The following is a 24221-nucleotide window of genomic DNA, read 5'->3' as shown; positions in this document are numbered from 1 at the left end:
TTCTAGCGGTGCCTGTTTGAGTTAGATGAGGACACTCGGGGGTATAAATGGTGGTGACTTGAAAACTGATCAAAGCAAATACTTTCTCCCACAACACAGAATCAGACTGTGGAACTCCCTGCCATAGGAAGTCATTGAGGCTAAGAACTTAGCAAGATTCAAAAAGGGACTGGCCACTCCTATGGATAACAAGAATATCCAGGATTGGAAGAGATGTTACATTTCCTGCCTCAGGGTTTAAGCCAATCTCTGCCTGTTATGGTCTGTCTACACTGCAGAGGGGAGGTGTGATTGCAGCATGCATAGACAAACCCGAGCGAGCGAGATCAAAACAACAGGAGCAGTGAAACCACAGCACGGCTGGCAATGGCCATTTGAACGTGTAGCCAGGGTCCTGGGGAGGCAGAACTAGCCCATGCCACTGCCCATCCTGCCACAACTTTGCTGTTGTTGGCACTTGAGCTAGCCTGGGCACATCTACACACGCTCCAACCCATACCTCCCGACTGCAGTGTAGACAGGCTCTTGAGACCAGACTGAGAGAGAACGTGGAGCAGATTGTCCAACATCTGCTTCTGGAGGGTTCTTACGCCTCCCTCGGACACATCTGGTGCTGGCCTCTCTCTGAGGCAGGACGCTGGGCTGCTCGGCTCCAGCCTGGCCATTCCTATATTCCTAACTCATTCCACCCAGGAGCCATCAGGTAGGAGCAGCTGTTGGTTACTACAAGCTTGGGCTGGGCTATAAGTGACCCAGGTAGCGAGTGCCATCAAAGCAAAGACGGCCTTTCTGGGTCTCTCTGTTCATTGCCTTGCACTAACAGACCCCTTTGTTGGCAGCCTTAGCACTGAGGCCAGAGAAATGGAGCTCCCCTCTCACCCCAGCGATTGCTCTGATGCAGGGCGGTGTGCATGCAACAGGGCACGTGCCCTGCCTGATTGTGATCTCCGATAAACAGCCTTGGACTCTCTTGGGCTGTCAGGTGGCACCTTTCACCAGCACGGATTTCACTCCAGGAGGTTGTTGATGGCCTGTGTGTTTGCCTCCACAGCGCTCGGTCGTGCAGACCACCCCCCAGACCCCGAAAGCGGGCACAGTACAACAGCTGACAGTGCAAGGACTCCAGCAGGTTCACGTCGCTCAAGAGGTAGAGCTTTCCAGTCACGTAGCAAGCTGCCTGGGGGCTGTGCCCTTCGGCTAGTTCTGAGGCAGACATCCTCTGCCCTCAGCCGTGGTGCTCCTGAGCTAGACCGACAGTCGTCTCTTTGCAGAGTAGCTGATCCCAGCATGGGCAGAGAGTTCAAGGTCAGAAGGGACCATTAGATTATCTGGGCTGACCTCCCCTGGAGGAGCATCTCTCACCAAATCAATCCCTGGCCACTGCAGGCATGTCTCGCTCCCTCCTATTCTCTGCCTCTGGCACCCAGTTTCTGATGGCTGAACCACCTGGTCTGACAAAAGTCACTGGGCTGAATGGGGGGGGGGCGGGGGGAGGTGTGTCTGTGTCTGCATGATGTAATGGCCTGTGATGTACAGGAGATCCGATTGGATAAGGTCATAGAAATAACACAGGCCATGGAATTTCAGCCAGTTTCTCCTGTACTGAGCACACTTCCTGGTTTGCTGGCCACACTTTCAGAGAGGGAAGAGACCTGATAGGTCCCATCCAACCCATTCCCTTGGCGGTCCATGCCCTATTGGTCCCTGTTCATCCAGGCCATTTTCCATTCTCTGAGCAAGGGAGCTTCCAGCCTGTGCTTTTCTTCCCATTACTTGTATTGGGGGTAGACCCAGGGAGGGTGGTAAGGGACAGAGTTGGCATAAGAACCAGTGGGGACAAACTGACCAGGAATAGATTGAAGCTGGCTATGAGAAGCAGGTTTCTGCCCCTCACAGGAGGCAGGGTCTGGGACAGCCTCCAATAGGAGCAGTGGGGACAACAACCTAACTCCTCTGAAGGTGGTGTTTGCTCAGCGTGTGAATGGCATGAGGTGACAGGGTGGCCTGGACATGATGAGCCAGGTGGTCCCTGCCAGTCTTGTGTTCCCATTACCCTTCACATCCCCTAAAGAGTTGCTCTGCCCCCCCTTGTTTGTCCCCACCGGATACACCTAGCTCTGGGACAAAGGAAGCTCTGGAAAAGCTGAAATCCCCCACCCAGGCTTTGGTGCTAGATGTTTGGTTTTAAGATGCTCTAGGACTAAATCCAGCTCCTGCCTCTGCATAGCCAGCATGGTCTAACTGATCTCATTAGCCCCCCCGCTGGGGGAACCTGCTAGCAATGCTGCACAGAACCAGTGCTGCAAAAGCGAACAGTCTAATCTTCAAACTACAGGGTCATAAGGTGGCAAGCTCCTCAAACCCATCTCTGGCTAGCAGTCACCTTGTGGGCGTCTCCCTCCTCTCCTCACCCCACCCTCCGCCAAGTAATCAGTATGTGATCTAGTGGTTAGAGCTGGGGAGTCAGGACGCCTGGGTTCTGTTCCCAGATCCTCCACTGGGTAAATTTAACCAAGACCCTGATCCTCACAGGTATTGAGGTTCCTGACTTCCATCAAAATCTATGAGAATTAGGTGCCTAAATACCTTTGTGTATACGGGCCCAAGTCACTTCACCTCTAGTGCCTCCCTTTTCCCATCTGTATAATGGGAATAATTTTCCTTACCTGCCGTTATTCAGCACAGTCAGGTCCTCAGATGGAAGATGCCACATAAATGCAGAGTACTGTTGTGGTACAAGGTGCTGCATTAAGTAGCAACTGGGTTTAACTCTGAGCAGGAGCTTCCCCCATGAGCAGGGAAGCAGTCGAACAGCTCGTGGTCGCAACGCAACCTCCGATTTCCTCAGTGTTTCTGTTTATCGTTTAGAGCGCAGGCAGTGAGTTCCCTGGTCCGGCTAGGAACGGTGAGCAGCAGCAGCCGCAGGCAGTGCAGCATCCTCTCTCCTTAGAGCGTAGTAGCGGGACGCATCCGCTGGCCAGCTGCTGTCTAGCCAGCCAAGAGCACAGGCTCCACTACCTCCACTCGCTAGAATCCACTTCGGAGCAGTGGGTGGAACTGGTCCGAATGCTTCCTCAGCACCTCCTCCTCCCGCAGCAAAAGGTGGTGATTGAGCAGCTGCCGTTCCTCTCCTCTCATCACGCCAGTCCCGACCAGAGAGTCAAGATTCAGAGAGTCCCTCAGGTGCTAGTGTTTGGGACAGCAGCCACAGCTCTTAAAGTAGGTCATGGAGAGGTTCCCCAGGGAGATCCAAGAATGGTTGCCTTTGCCCTCCCTGCTACTTCCAGAGAGCAGAGCTGGAACCACCCAGCATCCCCATCCCGTTGCATTAGGACACCACGGACCACTTCCTTCTGCTGAAGCCAGTAACATTACACCAGGGATCCCCGTTTTGCCTTCATTCCTTACCCACCTAGGCCAGTCCCTGCCACGGGCACCGAAATTCTTGGACCTCTTGAAAGCAGATATTTGGTTTGTGTCTTGGATTTGAGTGAAATAGGAGCCCAGGAGCCGAGTTTTGGGGGAGGGAGATGCCTGGGAGACAAGGCTGGAACATGGGAGAACAAACAATTCTGATTCAATGCAGCAGATTTCACTGTAAGATACACGCGAGTCAGAATACTGAGCTCTTCCTTCAGAAACCCACGGGCAGGGCTACTTCTGGCCATTGCAGCTTCCATTTCATTCACCCCAATGTCCTGGCTAAGTGTCCGGATGGGCCATTTACATTCTGCTTCCCTGAAATCTGACTTGTAATTTCAGTTGGATGCAGCATTCCTTTTCACTTCCTACCATAAACTCTCGTGCAGTGCGGCTAGGCAGCTGTCAAACAGCTGCTGCACCCCGCCCCAGGGGGTGGGGCCCTTTAGTGGTGTAATGCCTGGGGATCCCTTTGTGATGGACGGGGTTGGACCAGTTTCAGATATTGTAATAGCTTGGATAGGAACCTCACAGGGTTTATAAAGGAAGGAGATTGCGTTGTTCAGAGTTGCTGGAAACCTGCAAGTGGGGGCGGGGGGAGAACAGTGTCAAGATACAAGCTGTAGCTTCCAAAAATAGGAGCTAGCTTCAAACAGTTGACTCAGCTCGTTATCTAGCAGGAGCCCCAGGTTCCTGGAGGAAAAGTTCATTGCCCTTTAGAGAGACTGTGAGGGCTACTGGTTAGATCAGGGACCTGGGTGACAGGATTCCTGGGTTCGATCACTGACTTGCAGTGTAATAATTTGTATTTATTGTTCGTATTACCATAGCACCGAGGGTCAGGTCCCCACTCTTCGGAGCACTGTGCAGTATTTATTAGGTGTATTACGGTAATGCCCTGAAGCCTCAGTCATGGACCAGTGCTGGGCACTGTACAAACACAGACCAAAAAAAAAAAAAAAAAAAAAAGAGAGAGACAGTCCCTGCCCTAAAGAGTTTCCAGTCTAAGTGTCATTTTCCCTCTCAAGTCAGTATTTAATCACCATCACCCCTCTGTGCCTCAGTTTCCCTAGGGGGCAAGGTGGGGAGGTAATAGTGACCCACTTTTGATGGGGTTGTGATGCTCAGTGGGTCCAGATGGCGTTGAGACCCTCAGAGGAAGCATGGAGAGCCGGGAAGGGGGACAGCCATGCCGAAGGACTCGGGCTGTTATGAATTTCTCTCCCCTGCTTCGTTCAGGTGCAGCAGCTGCAGCAGGTGCCCGTCCAGCATGTCTATCCCAACCAGGTGCAGTATGTGGAAGGGGGCGACGCCAGTTACACAGCGAGCACCATGTAAGTGACCCACGCCAAGCCACTGCTGCCCTTGCGCCTGGCTCATGGCTCGAGAGAGGCGAGCCCTCTGTTCACTGCCCCCTTTTCCCGGGGATTTTCGGTGCTGTTCAGCTGGCCTCCCACAATGTCAGCAGGGGCAGTTAAAGGGTGATGGCCTCCCCGCTTTGTTCTTTCCAGGCAAAGCTCCGGCTCTCTCAGAGCCAGACTTGGATGGGAGACCTCCAAGGAACAGCTAGGCCCTGCAATTGCTGTGCCTGCCCACCTTGGCTCTCCTGCACCCAGCGGGGCAGTAGGCAGGCAGCAGGCATTGCCCTGCCATGACTTGTCCTGCCCCCTGGGGCACATGCACTGAAAGCAGCCGCTCTGCTCCTGCTCACACTGATCCCCCTGCTGAATCTGAGCCAGGAACAGTGGAAGAGGCGGCAGTTGGGGGCACACAATTGAGGGGCCCATTCTTGGCTCCAGGCTACCGCTCTCCCTGCAGCCGACTGGCTGTGGTTCTCCCTCCACATCCAGCCAACTGCCACTGGCATTCCTCTTCCCCCCAGCTGCCAGGCGTTCACCAAACAATCCTTTCACCAGCCACTTCAACGGCCCAGGCAACCCTCACTCTCTCCATCACTCACTTCCCCCAACACATACACCTCCTCTTCCCCATAGCTATCCAGGAACCTCTGTCACCACCTACCTGCCAAGTGGGCTCTCCCGCTACCTGCTTCTGGGCAACAGACTCCCCGCTCCTCTTTCCACTCACTCTTACTCCCACTGATCTAAGGGGAGGAGGGATCAGCTTGTACCTCCCCATCTTTTTCTGCTCCTTAAAGGGCTGTGGGGTGGAGAGAGAATGAATCAGAGACTCGAACTTGGCAGCTATAGTGCTGCAGGAAGTGGTGTCAATGTGGCACTAACAGGCGCTTCTCCACTGCTTTGCTGGGTGAGCTCTGTGTCTCAGTTTCCCCGTCTGAGAAATGGGGTTAACTATACTGCCCTCCTTTGTAAAGCACTTTGAGATCCGTGTATGGAAACCACTATATTATTATCATCATCTTTCTGGTGAAATGAAGAACTGAGGCCCTGTGCACATTAACCCTATCACCCCAGCCAAAGTCCAGCCTGGATAACTCTGTTCTGCCTCGCTAAATTCACCCTGCACTTTGTTGGATACAAGATTTCCTGCTGTAGACTGTTGTGGTATTAATCAGGTGCTGGGTTCCACCCCAGCGGTGGCTGCATTTCAGTGGCGGGTGAAAGGTGCTCTGTAAACGTGAAATGTCCATTTGCACAGCGGCCCCGGCACCAGCTCTGCTAACCCTCCCTCTCGTTTCAGACGTTCCAGCACTTACCCATACACAGAGACCCCTCTCTATACGCAGAACACGGGAGCTAGTTATTACGAATCGCAAGCCACCCCGGCACAGGTCACCACTCCTGCAACCTCCCAGACCGTGGCCAGCACTGGAGCTGTCCCTATGTACGTCTCTGGAGGGCAAATCATAGCCAATCCGAGCGGCGGAGGCGGTGGAGGAGGAGGAGGAGGAGGAGGCGGCAGCGGCGGAACAGGAACCTACGTGATTCAGGGAGGATACATGTTAGGAAGCTCTAGTCAGTCTTACTCCCACACCACACGTGCCTCTCCAGCAACTGTAAGTCGCCAAGGCACCCGTGGGGCTGCTTCTCCTTTTCAGGCCACATAACTGGAAACCCCCCTTTAGGATACGTTTATCCTTCTCTGCTGTTTGCAAATGCGGAACCAGGCCTGAAGAATCGGGAGGCAGGGCCTGGCTGCATGGGAGTGGGGGGGGGTCAACATGCATGGGCTAGAGAATGGCCCTGGCCTTTCTTTCTGCTGGGCTTAGCTCAGATCCATCCCAACTCACTAGCTCTGTGCTATGTCCCAGAATGCACTTCTGCTAGGGGCTGCGCTTCCACCGCACAGCCCTGCCCCACAGGTGGGGCGGGCGACGGGGCTGTTTAGTTCCATCATGGCACAGTTTTGCAAAGATTTTTTAAAAAAAATATTTGCATTTTATAAATAAAACTTTGTAAAAGCATAAAACTAAACCAGGACTTACCTATACGCCTAGAGGGCTGTGACAGAGGGCAGGGCCGGGCCACTGGTTAGAATTGGGACTGGGAGTCTGTTGCCCCTGTGGAAGGAAATCCAATGGATAAGGGAACCAGGGGGAACCTCTGTTCTGCCTCAGTTTCCCCCCCCCCCCAGTCTGTTTAGATGGTAAGAGATTCCCTGCGCTGAAGAGTTTAGCCTTACCCGAGACACTGTAAACCAGGAGCCAAGCTGAGCATTACTATGGTAACAAGTAACAATACATGTTTAAGGTAGGTGTAATGGTGCTGACCTGCCTGGCAAGGGATCGGGAAGTTTAATGAACTGTTGTCTGTAAGTAGTTTTGAGGTCTTCGAATGAGACATGCTGTTGCTGGGCAAAGTGTAGGTAGGGTTATTGCTGGCTGGGAATTGTTTATCCGTGACAGCTCTGGAGTTTGAGATCTATCATTAATATTTATTAGGTATATTATGGTAGCATATAGGGGCCCCAGTCGGGCTCCAGGATCCCATTGTGTCGGGCACTATATAAGCAGAACAAAAAGATGACCCCTACCCAAAGATTTTCCAGTCTAAGAGCTCTGGGAAGGACAGGTTGTACACGCTCCTTACCTCAGTTATTTGGAGCAGCTGACATATTGAATCAAAGCACTTTGATTTTTTTAAAATCCTGTTTGCATGTTTAAAGCAACAGAGACAGATTTTGATGCAAATCACACAAGTGTAAACCAGAATAACGCCACTGGGACAGAGGCGGATCTCGGGTACTAGTGTAAAACCAGAGTAGGTCCTTTGGTATAAGAATGAGGTCACACTGGTTTAACAGAGAATCCAAACCACAGTGTCTTCTTTACATAGTTATGGGTCAAACCTGCACTCCTGACTCCAATGGAATTGCTGTGGTATAGCTTATAGCAGAACTTGGCTTGTTTTGTTACTATACTTCCATTATTCCAAATATTTGCAGTCAGCTGCGCATAGTAACAGGACATCCACATTTGGGCTTTTAGTTTGGACACTGTCATGTTAAATTTGGCAACAAATACTTTGTATAAATCAATTCTGACCGAACCCAGGACCAGCAGAAATCCAATGGAAACATTTAAAGCAACAAAACAAATAAACCACAGCTTTTACCACTCAAATATTGCAGCCTTGTGCTAGCATAGGAGAGCCAGAAAGTGAAAGGGACTAGAAACAACCATGAAACTGACTAGTCTGTTTTCACTATCCAAGCCCACATCAGTTCAGAACCCTGAACTAGTGCAGACAGGGAAAAGTGAATTAGATTTTTAAAATACTTCGTCAGGTTTAATCCTTTCAAAGGGGGGTCAAAAAAGGGTGAGTTTTAACCCTTCTGGAACTGGAGGACGGTCTGTCATTAAGATGCCTCGTTGGGAGTCAAGACTCTGCGGTTCTAGTTCCAGCTGTGCCCTGACATGCTGTGTGCGACTTTGGACACAACAGCGACCTGTGACACAGGTCGGGGAGCAGGGGGCTGGATTGTTAAACTTTGGGCCTGCAAAGTACTTTGGAATTCCTGGATGGAAGGGGCTGGAGAAGCGTACAATAATTCTCACAACTAACACCCAGTTCTTACCTAGCAATTGGTGCCATAGAGCTCAAGGCACTTTATAAAAGAAAGTCAGTATAATTTTTTTTTTACAGATGGGGAAACTGAGGCACGGAGCATCAGGGACTTGCCCAAGATCACCCAGCAGGCCAGTGGCAAATGTGTACGCCCAGCTAAAGGGGAGAACCCTGGTCTCCTGAGTCCCAGTCTAGTACTCTATCCCCTCGGCCACATTGCCTTTGTTGGGGCCTGTTAGTACCATATGACCCAGTCCTACAAACACTGACTGCCGGCCATAATGCTTAGGACTGTGCTTTAAGACAGTGGAATGTCTCCTGGTAGCGAGTGTGTGCAGGACATGGCCCCCAGACAGGGGGATTGGTTGCTTTAATAGTACATTTGACTTGTGCCCCTTTAAACCCATGTGTAGGCACCTAAAATGGCCATTTATGTTCCCACAGTCAGCTCAAGCCCACAAGGCTTGGCCTAGGCTGGCCTGGCCTGGCAGTGCCCGTGGCTGACAACTAGGCCAGTGCTGGTAATGCTGATGAGGGTGATGGTGACACCTGTATGGCAGCAGTGCAGGAGACGGTGGGGTCAGTGTGGGAGATCCGAGGGGCGAGGTCTGTGCCAGCGGGCATCTGGTGGACACAGTGGCTGGCCCCGAAGAAGCCCTGTAACCACTGCTGTTTCTTTGAAGGTTCAGTGGCTGCTGGAGAACTACGAGACGGCCGAGGGCGTGAGCCTGCCGCGCAGCACCCTCTACTGCCATTACCTGCTGCACTGCCAGGAGCAGAAACTGGAGCCAGTAAACGCAGCGTCTTTCGGCAAACTGATCCGATCCGTCTTCATGGGACTCCGCACCCGCAGGCTTGGCACACGGTAAAGGCAGCTGCTGGGAGCATTAACCCTTTACAACCCACTATGCCCTGGTTAACAGTCACCGGTAGTAAGAAGGGAACTTCAGGCTCCGTTCCTGCAAGGTGCTGGTGGCCTCCTCACTCCCTGAGATCCGGGCAAACGGAGGGTGCTCAGCAAAAACACAGGATTAGACCCGTCACGATGAAGGTCTCTCCTGGCCCTAGTATAGGGCTGCTGCTCTGTTTCCCGTTCACCTATGGGTACACTGCCACCAGCCCCAGCTGGGCTCCTGCACCTGCTAAGAACTGCAGAAACCTGCTTTGCCTGTGAACTGGAAACACAGACGCCCGATTCCCATTCTCCCAGCATCCCACTCAGAGCGGAAGGGCCGGATTCTGATCTCTGCAATGCGGGCATGAATCCTGAGTAAACTCCACTGGAGTTGATGGGAGTGGGCTGGGGTAAGGGAAAGCAGAATCTGGCCCAAGGATTTGATGCAGAATAGTGTTTCCTCCTCGATACCAGACACTCGATGGTGGGTTTGTGTTTCCCCGGAGCTCTTATATATCCTGATTTCCTTTCAGAGGGAACTCCAAGTACCACTACTACGGCCTCCGCATCAAAGCCAACTCGCCACTGCTACGCCTGATGGAGGATCAGCAGCACCTGGCCATGAGGCAGCAGCCCTTCTCCCAGAAGCAAAGGTAGGAGGCAATATGGTGTAGAGCCCCTCGGGTACCCATGTATGCTCCTGTGCACCCAGCTGGAGCAGTCCTGTCTGGATCCACCATCAGTCACTGGTGACTACAGACACAGAGGGCGGCTGCTCTGTCTGAAGTGCCTGGATGGGAAATCCCCTGTGACACCTTTCCGTGCCCATGGGAACTCATGGCACAAGCACTCACACAACGACCTTCCCAGGTGCCACGTTTCCCGGCCTCATCCGCAGGCCCGCAGCTCTGTCAGCACCTGACCTTTGGCTCCTCCGCTTTTCAGACTCAAGCCCATTCAGAAGATGGAGGGGATGACCAACGGGGCAGCGGTGGGCCAGCAGCCGGGCTCTGGGCTGTCTGACATCAGTGCTCAAGTGCAGCAGTATCAGCAGTTCCTGGGTGAGAGCTGGCGGTAGAGGACGGGGAGGGGGCTGGGACAGGAATTCATTCGGTCGATGGAAGGCAAGAGAGCGTAGTTCCTATCCTGCTCTCTCTGCCGGGGAGGGAGCTGGGACCGGTCAGCGCTTAGAGGCTGATGCTCATGAGACAGTTGTATCAGACTCGGTGGGGTCCTCACAATGGAGCGGCTGCATTGCCAGCGGGGCACTTATCAGCGCACCCTGATGAATTAGAGGTCAGTTCTGTTCACGTCCTAAATTTCAACCCAGGGGACTGAGGGGAACACGGAGTTCCAGGGCATGAGGATCAGCAAAGGGGCTGTTTGCCTCTAGCTCGCAAAATCACATCTGGGACCGGCCAGTAGTGGTCAAATCATTGCTATCCCGTGAGGGCATGAAATGGCCCATTCATGTGCGTCTCCATCACAGAGATCACCACCGCCGCTTTCACGGATGACGTGTGGTTGGCAGCATCAGCAAAGAGGCCAGGGACTGAATGGGCCCCAGAGTCCAAACTCCTCTCTCAGACCAGGAAAGCTGGAGATATTGAGCTAAACCCTGGTGGCCGTACCTAGGCAAAGACCCATTGAAACCAACGGACGTTAAGCTTAATAAGGCCCTCAAAGGCAGTCACGTTATTGTTCTGTCCTCACATTGGCTTGATGTCATCTTCCTCCCCATAGATGCGTCACGGACCCTCTCAGAGTTCTCTGAGATAGACCTACAAGGGAAACCTCTGCCCGACGGCATTGGGGCAGAGGATGTGAAGGCCTTCCAGCAGCTCTATCGAGAGCATTGTGAGGTATGGGGCCACCTGCAGAATGGGGCAATCTCCCCTGGGAAGCACTGGCAACAGGGCATGGACCTTCTCGCCTCATGGCGACTGGTTTAAATCCAGCACAGGCTGGTAGGGACAGACCTTGTTCCCATTGGGTGGCCTGCATGAAATTTTTCCATCAAACTTGTTTTTCAATGGAAAATTGGAGAGGGAGTGTCTACTTTGTGTAGGAAACTAAGCACCCAAAAAACCAACCTTACATCCTGTAGCAGGGCGGGACACGCCCCTGCAGCACCTCCTGCTGGTCATCCAGGGAATTAGTATTTCCAGCCTCCAGAGCACCCTCTACAGGCTGGTGTCCCACTTGCCACTGGGCCAGAGTCCCTCCTGGACCCCAGTACCCCTTTCAGGCCAGGGTGCTGCCCCCTGGCAGTACCCCCACAGATCTGGGTCTTCCCTTCCCAGGGAGCCCCCACCCTCTATCCCCACCTCACCTCAGTCTTTAGCCACTGCCAGTCATCAACTAGCCCCCGTTCCCTAGGGCAGACTGCAGTGTAAGTACCACTCATGACCAGCAAGGGGGATTTGGACCTGCTGCTTCTGCCTACCCTTGGGTTGCCCTCTGCAACCCCAGTACCTTTCTTTTGCCTTTAACAAGGCCTGCAGCCTCGGGGGTTTCCAGGCCAAAGCTCCCCAGCTCCTCTGGCCTTCTCCCAGCCCTACTCCAGTCTTAGTACCCTGCTTAGCTCCTAGCAGCCAGGCCCATCTCCCTCCACAGCATGAGAGAGAGAGTATGTTTGCTCCTGGCCCACTGCCCTCTTATAAGGGCCAGCTGGGCCCTGATTGGTGCGTGGCCGTATCTGTGGCTGGTTCCCCTAGCAGCAGCCCTCTCACCGCCTCAGCCCTCTCCCAGGGCTGATTTCAAGCCCTTCAGGGCAGCAGCGGGCGGCCACCCCGCTACACATCCCTTTGCCACTGCAGTCCCTCATGTTCCCATTCTCCTCTGTGGGCTGTGCTTCCATGTTGTACTACATTTCCCATGATGCACCTTTGTCTCTCCTTTCCAGAGAGATGATTGTGCACATTGAGTTTCCCTGGCCATGGTACATCATGGGACATGTTGTCTACGTTGGGGAGCCTGGCTCATACGGGACATAAGGCAACTGTTCTCCTCTATGGGCTGGACTCACCAGCATTTTCCATGATGCACCACCTCCTCCAGAAGGTGAGTGTGCAATACACCATGGGAGATGGAGCCCGACACGAGAGCCCGGCCTATAGAGGACAACGGGAACGTGAAGGTGCTGAACTACAGCTCCCACAAGGCCCTTCAGCAGTATTTCCATATCAAAACTTCCAGGTTTTTGGTCAAAATATTTTAATTTTCGGGTGAGGAAAAAAAAATCAAAATTTTCCACTAAAAATGTAGATTTTTTTTGCTTTCATCAGTGCTTCTTGCCTCAGTTTCCCCTCCTGGATCCCTGAATAGCTCACCCAGTCCACGTCCTTTTGAAACATTCCCCTTCTGGAGCAGGATCCAGTTTATTTAGGCCATACAGACATTGGTCTTCCAGGCCCAACCCCAGATCAGAGTTTCTCTCCTTGAATCAGGAGTCCCCCCCGCCCTCCTTCCCAAAGCTGTGTTCTGGTCAAACAGTCCCTTAATTCCCTGCAGGAACCAGTCTCGATCCCTGTCACACTCACCTGCAACTGTTTCCTCAGACAAGCTGCAGTTTCCCCAGCTTCTCAAGAAGCTTAGTCTGTATAGCTTAACAAAGAGACGGGGAAGGGGTGACCTGATCACAGTCTGTAAGTACCTCCCTGGGGAGCAGAGGTTGGATAATAGAGGGCTCGTCAGCCCAAGGTCGAATACAATCCAATGGCTGGAGGTTGAAGCTAGACAAATGCAGAGTGGGAATAAGGTGCACACTTAACAGTTGGAACGACTTACCCAGGCTGTGATTCTCTGTTGCTGACAAGTTTTAAACCAAGCAGGGGTGTTTATCTAACAGATCTGCTCTGGGAATTTTCTTCAGGGAAGTTCTCTGGCCTGAGTTACACCGGTGGTCAGACCAGATGATCCCAGTGGTCCCTTTAGGTCTTGAAATCCATTGATTCTTCTGCCTAGCTGGAGTTCTAAGATCTCCCTCAGACCTTACATCCCTAGGCCTGGCCTGAGTTAGTCACATGATCTTCCAGTCACATGACCAAAATCATTCTCCCACCTGGGAACCCGTGAGCTGATCTGTCACAGGTGGGGCTGAGGCTCCATTTCCCCTTAACGGGCGAGCCACCCCATGACCATCCTCCTTCAGGGAGATAGTGGTACCGTTCTGCCCCTTTAAAATTCCTCCAGCCCTGGGGGGAGACTTCCACTGAGCTCCTATACAAGTCTAGCTGCTCCTGTCCAGTAGCACGGGGGATTTTAAAGGGCCAGGGCAGTGTTAATACAGATGGATGATTGGCCCCATTGTGTGAGGTTCCCGCTGGTCTTCTTCATCTCAGGCCCTGACATGCAGCTGCTCCTCCTGGGGTGCGCCCTGAAGGGAACATCTTAGGAGGACCAGGGCAGAAGACTGGGGACAAGGGATCACTCACCTCATAGCTACTGACCCATGGCCTACACCAGCGCTGACCCTCCAGCTCCTTCTCCTCAGGCCATCGTGGACGTGATGATAAACCTGCAGTTCACTCTGGTGGAGACCTTATGGAAGACCTTCTGGAGGTACAACTTGAATCAGCCCAGTGAAGCCACCCCCATAGCAGTGTGAGTACCCGCGAACCGTGCCTCTCTTCCCTGCCATGGCAGCAGGGGCTGGGGTGAGCTGGCCCTCGCTGGGGCACTGCCCCAGCCCCTCTGCAGTGGTTGGCCCTTGGTCTTTGCAGAATTAAAGATTCAGTTCAGGAAAAAGTTGGTTTCTACCCCTTTAATGGTGTATATGGCAGGGGCTGGGGGGAGGGAGACTGCATGAGTCTGCAGCTAGCACCTGGGAGAGGTGTGAACCACTCCATTCAGCACCCCTGGAGATAGCTGAACCCCTGGATGACTGCTTATCATCATCGCGTTAACTCCTTCCCTGCTGAGCATTTCGGCAAAACCAGCTAGCTAATGCGGTTGAGCCGGTGCTGTGGAATTAGGGGCAGCTCTTTGCAGTCAAGAGATGCTGGGGTGGGAAAGAAGAAAGAGGCCAGTCAGACCCTCTCCATCACCCAAAACCCCCTCCCCAATCTCTCTACTTCCAACCGCTAAATACTCCTGCTTCCCTGAGTGCAGCTGAGCGTTGTCCAGAATAATTCCTAGCTTGTGCGCAGAACCTTTAATTGGTAGACCTCAAAGCTCTTTTCAAGGGAGGGCGGTATCATTCGCCCCATGTTACAGATGGGGAAACTGAGGCACAAGGGGGGCAGTGACTTGCCCAAGAGCATTTAGCAGGCCAATGGTAGAGCTAGGAATAGAACCCTGAACCCCAGTCCAGTGCACGAACCACTAGGCCGACAGAGCTGCTCCGTAGAGTTTCTAGACTGCTGCCCAACCTAGAAGGCCTGACTGTAGGACCTAGTTCTAGCGTGGTACAAAGCACACGGGGCCTCGGCTGTCGTGTTTCTGGGGTGAACTGGTACGTGGCTCTTATATGCACTAACTGGGGCAAACGTGTTTGTCTAGTCACGATGAAGCAGAGAAGCGTCTCCCAAAGAACTGCCTGGTGATACTGTCCAAATACGAACCTGTCCTGAAATGGACAAAGGACTGTGACAACATGCTGTATCAGGGGCTGGTGGAGATCCTCATCCCCGACGTTCTCCGGCCCATTCCCAGTAAGTGCAGCAGCACCACAGGGCTGCGTCAGAGCGGCCTGGCCTGGCTCCTTGCGCTGAGCCCACGGGGCTGCGTCAGAGCGGCCTGGCCTGGCTCCTTGCGCTGAGCCCACGGGGCTGCGTCAGAGCGGCCTGGCCTGGCTCCTTGCGCTGAGCCCACGGGGCTGCGTCAGAGCGGCCTGGCCTGGCTCCTTGCGCTGAGCCCACGGGGCTGCGTCAGAGCGGCCTGGCCTGGCTCCTTGCGCTGAGCCCACGGGGCTGCGTCAGAGCGGCCTGGCCTGGCTCCTTGCGCTGAGCCCACGGGGCTGCGTCAGAGCGGCCTGGCCTGGCTCCTTGCACTGACCCCACAGGGCTGTGGGCTTGGACACTGGTCCCAGGGTCACCACACTAGAGTTGTGATGGCACCTGCACAACACAGCTGATCCTGCCCCCTCCTATGTAGGACATCTTCCCATCTGTAGATCTCAAAGCACTGTACAAAGGAAGTTAGTGTCATCATCTTCATTTAACAGATGGGGAAACTGAGGCACCGAGCGGGGTGGCCACTTGCCCAGGGTCACCCATAGGCCAGTAACAGAGCCAGGAATTGAACCCAGGTCTCCTGAGGCCTAGGCCTAGGCCTGTGCTCTATCCTCTAAGGCACACTGCCTCACCTGGTCAGGTTTCGTGCTCCAGGCCCAGCTGCTGTCCCCTAGGGTTAGATTTCGAAGCCACAGTGGGCCGGGTGGATGCTGGGATCTTCCCAGTGCCACGCCAGGGAAAGGGCTCCTCCTCCTAGCTCTGAGCAGCTGACCAATCAGCGGCTGTGTGGGTGTCTCACTGCCCCTCTCTATCCCAGGTGCCTTGACGCAAGCGATCCGAAATTTCGCAAAGAGTTTGGAAAGCTGGTTAACCAACGCAATGATGAATATTCCTGAAGAGATGGTCCGAGTGAAGGTGAGATGTGGGAGGGGCGTGGGGGGAGTTGGCTGGGACCCAGACCTCGGCAGTGTGACTCCTGAGCAGTGCCAGGCTCTGATCTCTGGCAGCGCCAGGCTCTGGTCTCTAGTCTCTGTGATCCTTGGACTGCATTGTAGCATGGTCTGTGGCTCTGTGCCCCTTGGACAATGCTGGGCAGTGATTTCTGGCTCTTGGTCGGTATCAGATCCAGCTCTCAGCCCCAGCTACCCTAAGGCAGTGCCCAACCGTGGGCATGCTGTCTGTTCTGTAGCTAGGCCGTGTGTGTGGAACCTGCCCATGCTCTGGGGGTTTGAACCCTGTCTGTCCCCCAGGTGGCAGCAGCAAGTGCCTTTGCCCAGACTCTGCGTCGATACACCTCCCTGAACCACCTCGCCCAGGCCGCCCGGGCCGTATTACAGAATACGGCCCAGATCAACCAGATGCTGAGCGACCTCAATCGGGTGGACTTTGCAAACGTCCAGGTAACAGAATCCCTCCTTCCCTGGCCAGTTGCACTAGGAGCCATTTTTTGGTGCTTGCCTGTCTGCCCCCAGCACTGTGCAGGCAGGAACCCCCTGGGCTGGGTAAGAGCTGCCGACCCACCTGCCAGCGTAGCACAGAGGGAGCTGAGTGAAGTGAGCTGGGCCTTCGGCTTCTCTCATCCCCTGCAGTGGGTACAGCTGGTAGGTGATCCCCAGGAGACTGGCCCAGACTCTCTGTGCCCATGAAGCCTGGAGTCATGCTGAGTGCCCTGGGGGACTGACCAGTAACACAGCAGCCGACCCAGAACACACTGTCTCCAGAACCCTTTGGCACCAGCCTCTTATCCCAATGCCATGGTAACGGGGCAGCATGGTCTAGTGGTTAGAGCAGGGGACGGGGGTTTAGGTCCTCTGAATTCTAGGCCCAGCTCCATCCCGGGGCCCTGGGCCTGTCACCTCTCTGCGCCCTCTGGAAAATGCGGATAAGGACACTTTGCTGCCTAAGCAACAGGTTGTGAATCCTAATGATCTAGACCCAAATTCTCTGAAGCTGCCTCTGCTGCTGGATGCCAAATTTGAGTCACCTCTGGTCTGCTGGTTAGAGGTGCCACACGCCAGCCATTCTCATTGGTGTGGGGGGGCCGCAGGTGCCCGGGGCACCCCTGACAGAGGCTGGCTTATCGCACGCCCCAGGGGCTCCTTCCATTCCTCCCTGTGCGCCACCCTCCCATTGGGTCTGCTAAGCTGAGGCCAGGGACTCCCTGTGTCCCTCTTCCAGTTCCCCCCAGCTCCCGAGGGTTCTGCCCATTGGCAGTGGAACATTCCTGGGGACTCCGAACTCCCGGCGTTCCAGGCAAATGGAGCTGGCCCCTCAGGGCCTCGCAAGCAGCGATAACTTCCTGGAGGTCACAGTGTGGACGGGGCTGAGCTCACGGGGCTGGAGCCACATTTGGGATGTGACTTCTCCAGTGCCCAGCCCTGGCCCTATCCCTCGGCCGCGTTGCTCCCCTCTCTGAAGGTGCTGATGTCCCTGTCGTTCCCCCCCGCCCACAGGAGCAGGCCTCGTGGGTGTGCCGCTGTGAGGACCGCGTGGTGCAGCGCCTGGAGCAGGATTTCAAGCTGACCCTGCAGCAGCAGAATTCCCTGGAGCAGTGGGCGGTGTGGCTGGACGGGGTGGTCACCCAGGTCCTCAAGCCCCACCAGGGCAGCTCCAGCTTCCCCAAGGCTGCCAAGCTTTTCCTCCTCAAGTGGTCCTTCTACAGGTACGTTCCTGCCCTCTCCCGCTCCCAGTCTGGGACTGGATGATTGATCGAGAGGGAGGGGTAACCCCAGAGCCGGGCTCTCTTTCCACAGCTCCATGGTAATCCGGGATCTGACCCTGAGGAGCGCTGCCAGCTTCGGCTCCTTCCATCTCATCCGGCTCCTCTATGACGAGTACATGTACTACCTGATAGAGCACCGAGTGGCCCAGGCCAAGGGAGAGACCCCCATCGCTGTCATGGGAGAGGTGGGTGCTGCTCCGTCAATGCTTCACGGGGAGATCTCCGAGCAGGGGGCTCTGTAATCCAGCAGACAAGGCAGAACCAGATCCCCATGGCTGGGAGCCAAAGATGGACAAATTCAGACTGGAAAGAAGGGGCAAATTTTTAACCGGGAGGGGAATTAACCATTGGACCAGCTGCCCTGGCACCCGGTGGAGTGTCCATCACTTGCCCTCTTTCAGTCGGCACGGGCTGTCTTTTGGAAACATGGCTGTAGCTTAGCTCAGCAGGATCCCAGGGCAGGGCTGTGGTACTAGAGGTCAGAATGGTCCTTTCTGGCTGTCAGATCTATTCATCCCATCCCCCCAGAACCCAAGGGCGCTGGGCAGCACCCGCTTAATAAAGGGAAACTGCCATGTCTCAGTGCTGGGTTCCTGCGCCAGGATTTATGGGGCCGGATCAGGTCAAAGTTGACATGAGAAAGGGCTGGAGAATTTCATCCTGGCTGGGAATGCTGCCGGCAGTGCAGGTGCAGAGAGGGCTAAGGTGACTGGAAACATCTGGGTTCAGGAAGGAATTCCACCCCATAGAGCATTAGGTCAGCTGCTCTGTGGGGTGGTGGGGGCCTTCCTCTGAGGCACTAGTATACCCTGCCTTTCCACGCTAAGAACTAGATGGGCCAAATCAAGTGAAGCTGAGATGGGGACACCAGGCGAGATGGGTCGTGGCTCCGAACCAGTGCAGCGGGGAGGCGGGGTTACCAGGCGAGAGGGGTCGTTGCTCCGATCCAGTGCAGCGGGGAGGCGGGGTTACCAGGTGAGAGTGGTCGTTGCTCCGATCCAGTGCAGCGGGGAGGCGGGGTTACCAGGCGAGATGGGTGGTGGCTCCGATCCAGTGCAGCGGGGAGGCGGGGTTACCAGGCGAGAGGGGTTGTGGCTCCGATCCAGTGCAGCGGGGAGGCGGGGTTACCAGGCGAGATGGCTCTGATCCAGTGCAGCGGGGAGGAGGGGTTACCAGGCGAGATGGGTCGTTGCTCCGATCCAGTGCAGCGGGGCGGTGGGGTTACCAGGCGAGAGGGGTCGTGGCTCCGATCCAGTGCAGCGGGGAGGCGGAATACCAGGCGAGAGGGGTCGTGGCTCCGATCCAGTGCAGCGGGGAGGCGGGGTTACCAGGCGAGATGGGTCGTGGCTCCGATCCAGTGCAGCGGGGAGGCGGGGTTACCAGGCGAGAGGGGTCGTGGCTCCGATCCAGTGCAGCGGGGAGGCGGGGTTACCAGGCGAGATGGGTTGTGGCTCCGATCCAGTGCAGCGGGGAGGCGGGGTTACCAGGCGAGATGGGTCGTGGCTCTGATCCTGTGCAGCGGGGAGGCGGGGTTACCAGGCGAGATGGGTCGTGGCTCCGATCCAGTGCAGCGGGGAGGCGGGGTTACCAGGCGAGAGGGGTTGTGGCTCCGATCCAGTGCAGCGGGGAGGCGGGTTTACCAGGCGAGATGGCTCTGATCCAGTGCAGCGGGGAGGAGGGGTTACCAGGCGAGATGGGTCGTTGCTCCGATCCAGTGCAGCGGGGCGGTGGGGTTACCAGGCGAGAGGGGTCGTGGCTCCGATCCAGTGCAGCGGGGAGGCGGGGTTACCAGGCGAGAGGGGTCGTGGCTCCGATCCAGTGCAGCGGGGAGGCGGGGTTACCAGGCGAGAGGGGTCGTGGCTCCGATCCAGTGCAGCGGGGAGGCGGCGTTACCAGACGAGATGGGTTGTGGCTCCGATCCAGTGCAGCGGGGAGGCGGGGTTACCAGACGAGATGGGTCGTGGCTCTGATCCAGTGCAGCGGGGAGGCGGGGTTACCAGGCGAGATGGGTCGTGGCTCCGATCCAGTGCAGCGGGGAGGCGGCGTTACCAGGCGAGATGGGTCGTGGCTCCGATCCAGTGCAGCGGGGAGGCGGCGTTACCAGGCGAGATGGGTCATGGCTCCGATCCAGTGCAGCGGGGAGGCGGCGTTACCAGGCGAGATGGGTCGTGGCTTCGATCCAGTGCAGCGGGGAGGCGGGGTTACCAGGCGAGATGGCTCCGATCCAGTGCAGCGGGGAGGAGGGGTTACCAGGCGAGAGGGGTCGTGGCTCCGATCCAGTGCAGCGGGGAGGCGGGGTTACCAGGCGAGAGGGGCCCTAGCTCCGATCCAGTGCAGCGGGGAGGCGGGGTTACCAGGCGAGATGGGTCGTGGCTCCGATCCAGTGCAGCGGGGAGGCGGGGTTACCAGGCGAGAGGGGTCGTGGCTCCGATCCAGTGCAGCGGGGAGGCGGGGTTACCAGGCGAGAGGGGTCGTGGCTCCGATCCAGTGCAGCGGGGAGGCGGCGTTACCAGGCGAGATGGGTCGTGGCTCCGATCCAGTGCAGCGGGGAGGCGGCGTTACCAGGCGAGATGGGTCATGGCTCCGATCCAGTGCAGCGGGGAGGCGGCGTTACCAGGCGAGATGGGTCGTGGCTTCGATCCAGTGCAGCGGGGAGGAGGGGTTACCAGGCGAGATGGGTCATGGCTCCGATCCAGTGCAGCGGGGAGGCGGCGTTACCAGGCGAGATGGGTCGTGGCTTCGATCCAGTGCAGCGGGGAGGCGGGGTTACCAGGCGAGATGGCTCCGATCCAGTGCAGCGGGGAGGCGGGGTTACCAGGCGAGAGGGGTCGTGGCTCCGATCCAGTGCAGCGGGGAGGCGGGGTTACCAGGCGAGAGGGGCCCTAGCTCCGATCCAGTGCAGCGGGGAGGCGGGGTTACCAGGCGAGATGGGTCGTGGCTCCGATCCAGTGCAGCGGGGAGGCGGGGTTACCAGGCGAGAGGGGTCGTGGCTCCGATCCAGTGCAGCGGGGAGGCGGGGTTACCAGGCGAGAGGGGTCGTGGCTCCGATCCAGTGCAGCGGGGAGGCGGGGTTACCAGGCGAGAGGGGTCGTGGCTCCGATCCAGTGCAGCGGGGAGGCGGGGTTACCAGGCGAGATGGGTCGTGGCTCTGATCCAGTGCAGCGGGGAGGCGGGGTTACCAGGCGAGAGGGGTCGTGGCTCCGATCCAGTGCAGCGGGGAGGCGGGGTTACCAGGCGAGATGGGTCGTGGCTCTGATCCAGTGCAGCGGGGAGGCGGGGTTACCAGGCGAGAGGGGCCCTAGCTCTGATCCAGTGCAGCGGGGAGGCGGGGTTACCAGGCGAGAGGGGCCCTAGCTCTGATCCAGTGCAGCGGGGAGGCGGGGTTACCAGGCGAGAGGGGCCCTAGCTCTGATCCAGTGCAGCGGATAGGGCTGATGCCCTGGACTAGACTATCTTGTACAGGAAATGTGTTTCTCTGAAGTCCTGGTGCCCCCTTGTCAGAGGGGAAGGTGGAGGTGTCCATTGCAATGGAGGGGAGCGGGAGGGGATGCTGGTCCCCCCAACCCATGTTCTATTGTCTTGCTCTGTGGTGGGGAGGGGTTTAAGCGCGGGCGGGGCGGGGGGCTCTGAGTGCTCATCCTTGTTTGTCTTTTCCAGTTTGCTAACCTGACGAGCTCCTTGAATTCGCTGGACCCAGACAAAGGTAACTGCCCACCTGCCACGTCTCTCTGCGAATGGGGCCATTGCCTTTAAGCTGCCAAGAGCCACAGTTCCCGGCGGTCCAGCTCGCTCGGTCCAGCAGCAGACGCCACCAGGGCCCTGAACCAAAAAATTCAACCCCCCCATATCAAGTCCCCTCCAGCCCTGCCGCAGAGGGGCTTCAGAGGAGACGCGGGCTCCTTCTTGGAGCCAGGAGCCCAGCTCCCCATCACACTAATGCATGGGTCCATGTGGAGATCTGCCACAGCCATGGGACGATGGAATAGTTAGGAGGGACTGTCCTGATTGGTCAGGACCGGGAGAGGGGGTGTGGCCATGAGGGGTAAGGCCAGGACCACAGAAATCCAGGGTTTAGGGCACAGACGGTCCAGCGCCCAGATACTCAGCACCCTCTCTCGTTCCTGATCTCTTTGACTCAGACGAGGAGGAGGAGGAAGAGGAGGAGAGCGACGACGAGATGCAGCAGGAGATTTCCCTCAACTCCAATGACTCCACCAGCCTGACAGCCGAGCCCCTGGAACCTCCCTCCAAGCTCTCACGGACGGACTCCAGGGGGATCTTTGTGCAAGCCCTGCCTTCCAGCTAGAGGCCAGAGAGACGCCTGCGTGGGCCTGGAGTCAGAACCACACAGCCAGAGCCGAGTCCTGTGTCCCGGTTCCTCCCGGCTGCTGCCTAGCGATAAAGATGAGCTATTTCTTGTCTCCAAGTGGTATGCAAAGCGCTTTCATTTCCAACCCCTGCCCCCAGCCGAGCTCCGGGCTAGGCCCCGCTCCCTGTCACGGGTGCTTTGTGGACTGCAGAAGGCTTGTGCAGTGAGGGCACCCATTAGGAGGGAGGCGAAGTAAGATGCCATTTAACACCACTTTCGCCCCTGCTCTGACCCCACAGGCCGGTTGGCTCCTGCAGGGCTGCTCTCCTGCCATGTGGGGCAGCAGCTCCCTCCCCAGCCAGGCACACGGCTGCTAGGCTCCAGCTTCGCTGCTTTTTACTTTCCCAGATCTGGCAGAGAGCATCCTGGAACTTCTTAACCCATCCAGCCGCAGGCGCCCCTCACCTGCCAGCCCCTATTAGCTGTCAGAGCCGTGTTCCAGCGGGCCAGTTCACTTGGATTCTCACCCAGGCAGTGATTGGACCAGCCCCCCTGTCTGCATGGGTCCAGGCTGTCTGCGCGGGCCAGTCCCTTTTGAACCATCCCCGTGGGAAGGCACCAAGCCAAGCACAGAGTCCTCCCACCAGCAAACCCCTTGCACAGCCAGTCTGGCTCCCAACTGGTCCAGTCACGGCTTCCCCCGGCCAGGGAAAATAGGGAAAGCCAGTGTCAGTGGACTGGGTGCGGCTAGGTATGGCTCAGCGAGAGCAGGGGTAGCGTCCTTTAAAGGCTTTTCCTGGGCCCAGCAGGGACGAGAGCTGCACAATCAAAAGGACGTGTCCCCTCGTTTTTTAGTGGCTAAGGGACTAGTGCAGGGGAGCCCCCAGCAGGGCTTGTGGGGCTGGCCACGCTAGCCCCTGGCTGAGAGCAGAGGTCATTTATAAATGACTCCCATTGGCAAAGGCAGCATGGCCAGCTCTGTGTCATCAGAGTGCTCAGCTCCAGGGCCCAGCCCCTTTGCTACCTGCACTGCTCAGCGCTGCCCTCTCTCACCTGTCGGCCTGCCTGCACAGGGCTGAAATCAGGAGGCCGGGTCCGCTCCAGCCTGCTCTGTGTGGCCTCAGGGGTCGCTCGCCATACAGGGGACATGCAGCAGAACCCACGTGCCTTAGGGAACATGCATTTGTTGTGCCATTTGCATCAGCTGCCGGAGCATCCTCAGGCTGCCGGAGAAGCCCCGGCCAGTCGGCTCCTTAGAGAACAGGCTGGGGCAGGGGAGATGGACGGGGGCTAAGTGGATATTTCTCCTCTTGGCCGCAGTGGGGGATTGCATCACAGAACCCGCGGAACTGGCAAAGCCATGGCCAGAAGACCAGCGGGCCCCTTAGTGGGCCCCAACCTGGCTGAGGTGGGCGAGAGCATGAGCCATGGCAAAGCTGCCCTGGCAGCGATCATGTCGGGATCACTGAGTCTGTCACTGCCTCCTGGGGAGTTGGCTCTGGGGGGTTACATACCCCCACCCCACATCTGCACAATCCCTCCCAGCTTCGTTTTCCTCTCCGCTAAACAGTGGTACAGTCGCTTGGAATCTCCTTCCCCCTCCCGCACATCACGCTGCCGGTTGGTCCTGCGGGTTCCAGGAACCGGGTGGGGGGGGGACAACATCCTTTCCCCCGGCCTATTTCATTCATTCATTCATTCCTGGTCTTGGATCTCTTCTCTCTCTTGTGTATTTTCTCCCCTCTTGGGATCTCAGACCTCAACATTCCCATCCTTACACAGAAGCTGTTTTCCCAGCATCCCTGCTTAAATCCTCCCTGGTCGACCCAGTGAGCTCTGGCTGCTCGTGCTAAGGGGTGTCCAAGATCCAGTGTCTTTGCAACCAGCAGCCCCGTCTGGGGCTCCTGCTCTTTGTCTTCCCAGCCGGCAGGCAGGACCTGGAGGAATACGAGTCTCCCGAGAGCAGAGCTGTTTCACGGGCAGTTCTTCACTCACAGCACCTCTGGCTACTTGCGATGGTTACACTGCAGCTTCGTCTGCAGTGTAGCCCTAGAGCTTGTGCCCTGCCTGCTCTCTGCCCACAGTCCTAGCTCTTCACCCCACGAAGTGGCCAGTGGTCACGAGACCTGGAGACCTTCTCCCCCAGGAATCCCCTGGCAAGTCCAGCTGCTGCCAAAGCTCCAGCTCTCCCTCCGGGCCTGCATGTGACAGG

At 56.6% G+C, this 24221-nt stretch overlaps 1 protein-coding gene across 5 annotated transcripts in view; it reads left to right on the top strand.

Annotated features, from left to right (window-relative positions):
- Positions 1–22121, top strand: part of RFX1 (regulatory factor X1) — a 49300-nt gene extending 27179 nt beyond the window's left edge. For 3 of the 5 annotated variants that reach the window (XM_073318832.2, XM_073318834.2, XM_073318833.2), the window contains 15 exons: positions 1052–1147; positions 4660–4754; positions 6082–6397; positions 9092–9273; positions 9837–9956; positions 10249–10364; positions 11047–11165; positions 13799–13908; positions 14806–14957; positions 15796–15893; positions 16229–16378; positions 17432–17640; positions 17732–17885; positions 21358–21403; positions 21840–22121. In XM_073318832.2, the coding sequence (XP_073174933.1) occupies positions 1052–1147; positions 4660–4754; positions 6082–6397; positions 9092–9273; positions 9837–9956; positions 10249–10364; positions 11047–11165; positions 13799–13908; positions 14806–14957; positions 15796–15893; positions 16229–16378; positions 17432–17640; positions 17732–17885; positions 21358–21403; positions 21840–22006 (2130 nt within the window). In that variant the 3' untranslated portion in view covers positions 22007–22121. The remainder of the gene's footprint in view (positions 1–1051; positions 1148–4659; positions 4755–6081; positions 6398–9091; positions 9274–9836; positions 9957–10248; positions 10365–11046; positions 11166–13798; positions 13909–14805; positions 14958–15795; positions 15894–16228; positions 16379–17431; positions 17641–17731; positions 17886–21357; positions 21404–21839) is intronic. The other 2 variants (XM_073318835.2, XM_073318836.2) reach the window with 1 other exon arrangement.
- Positions 22122–24221: the final 2100 nt, after the last annotated feature.

This window comes from Lepidochelys kempii, chromosome 20, assembly GCF_965140285.1.
Source record: "Lepidochelys kempii isolate rLepKem1 chromosome 20, rLepKem1.hap1, whole genome shotgun sequence".
Lineage (NCBI taxonomy): Eukaryota > Metazoa > Chordata > Testudines > Cheloniidae > Lepidochelys > Lepidochelys kempii.
The sequence above is the reverse complement of the archived record's forward strand: the minus strand, read 5'-3'. Positions and strand labels throughout refer to the sequence as shown.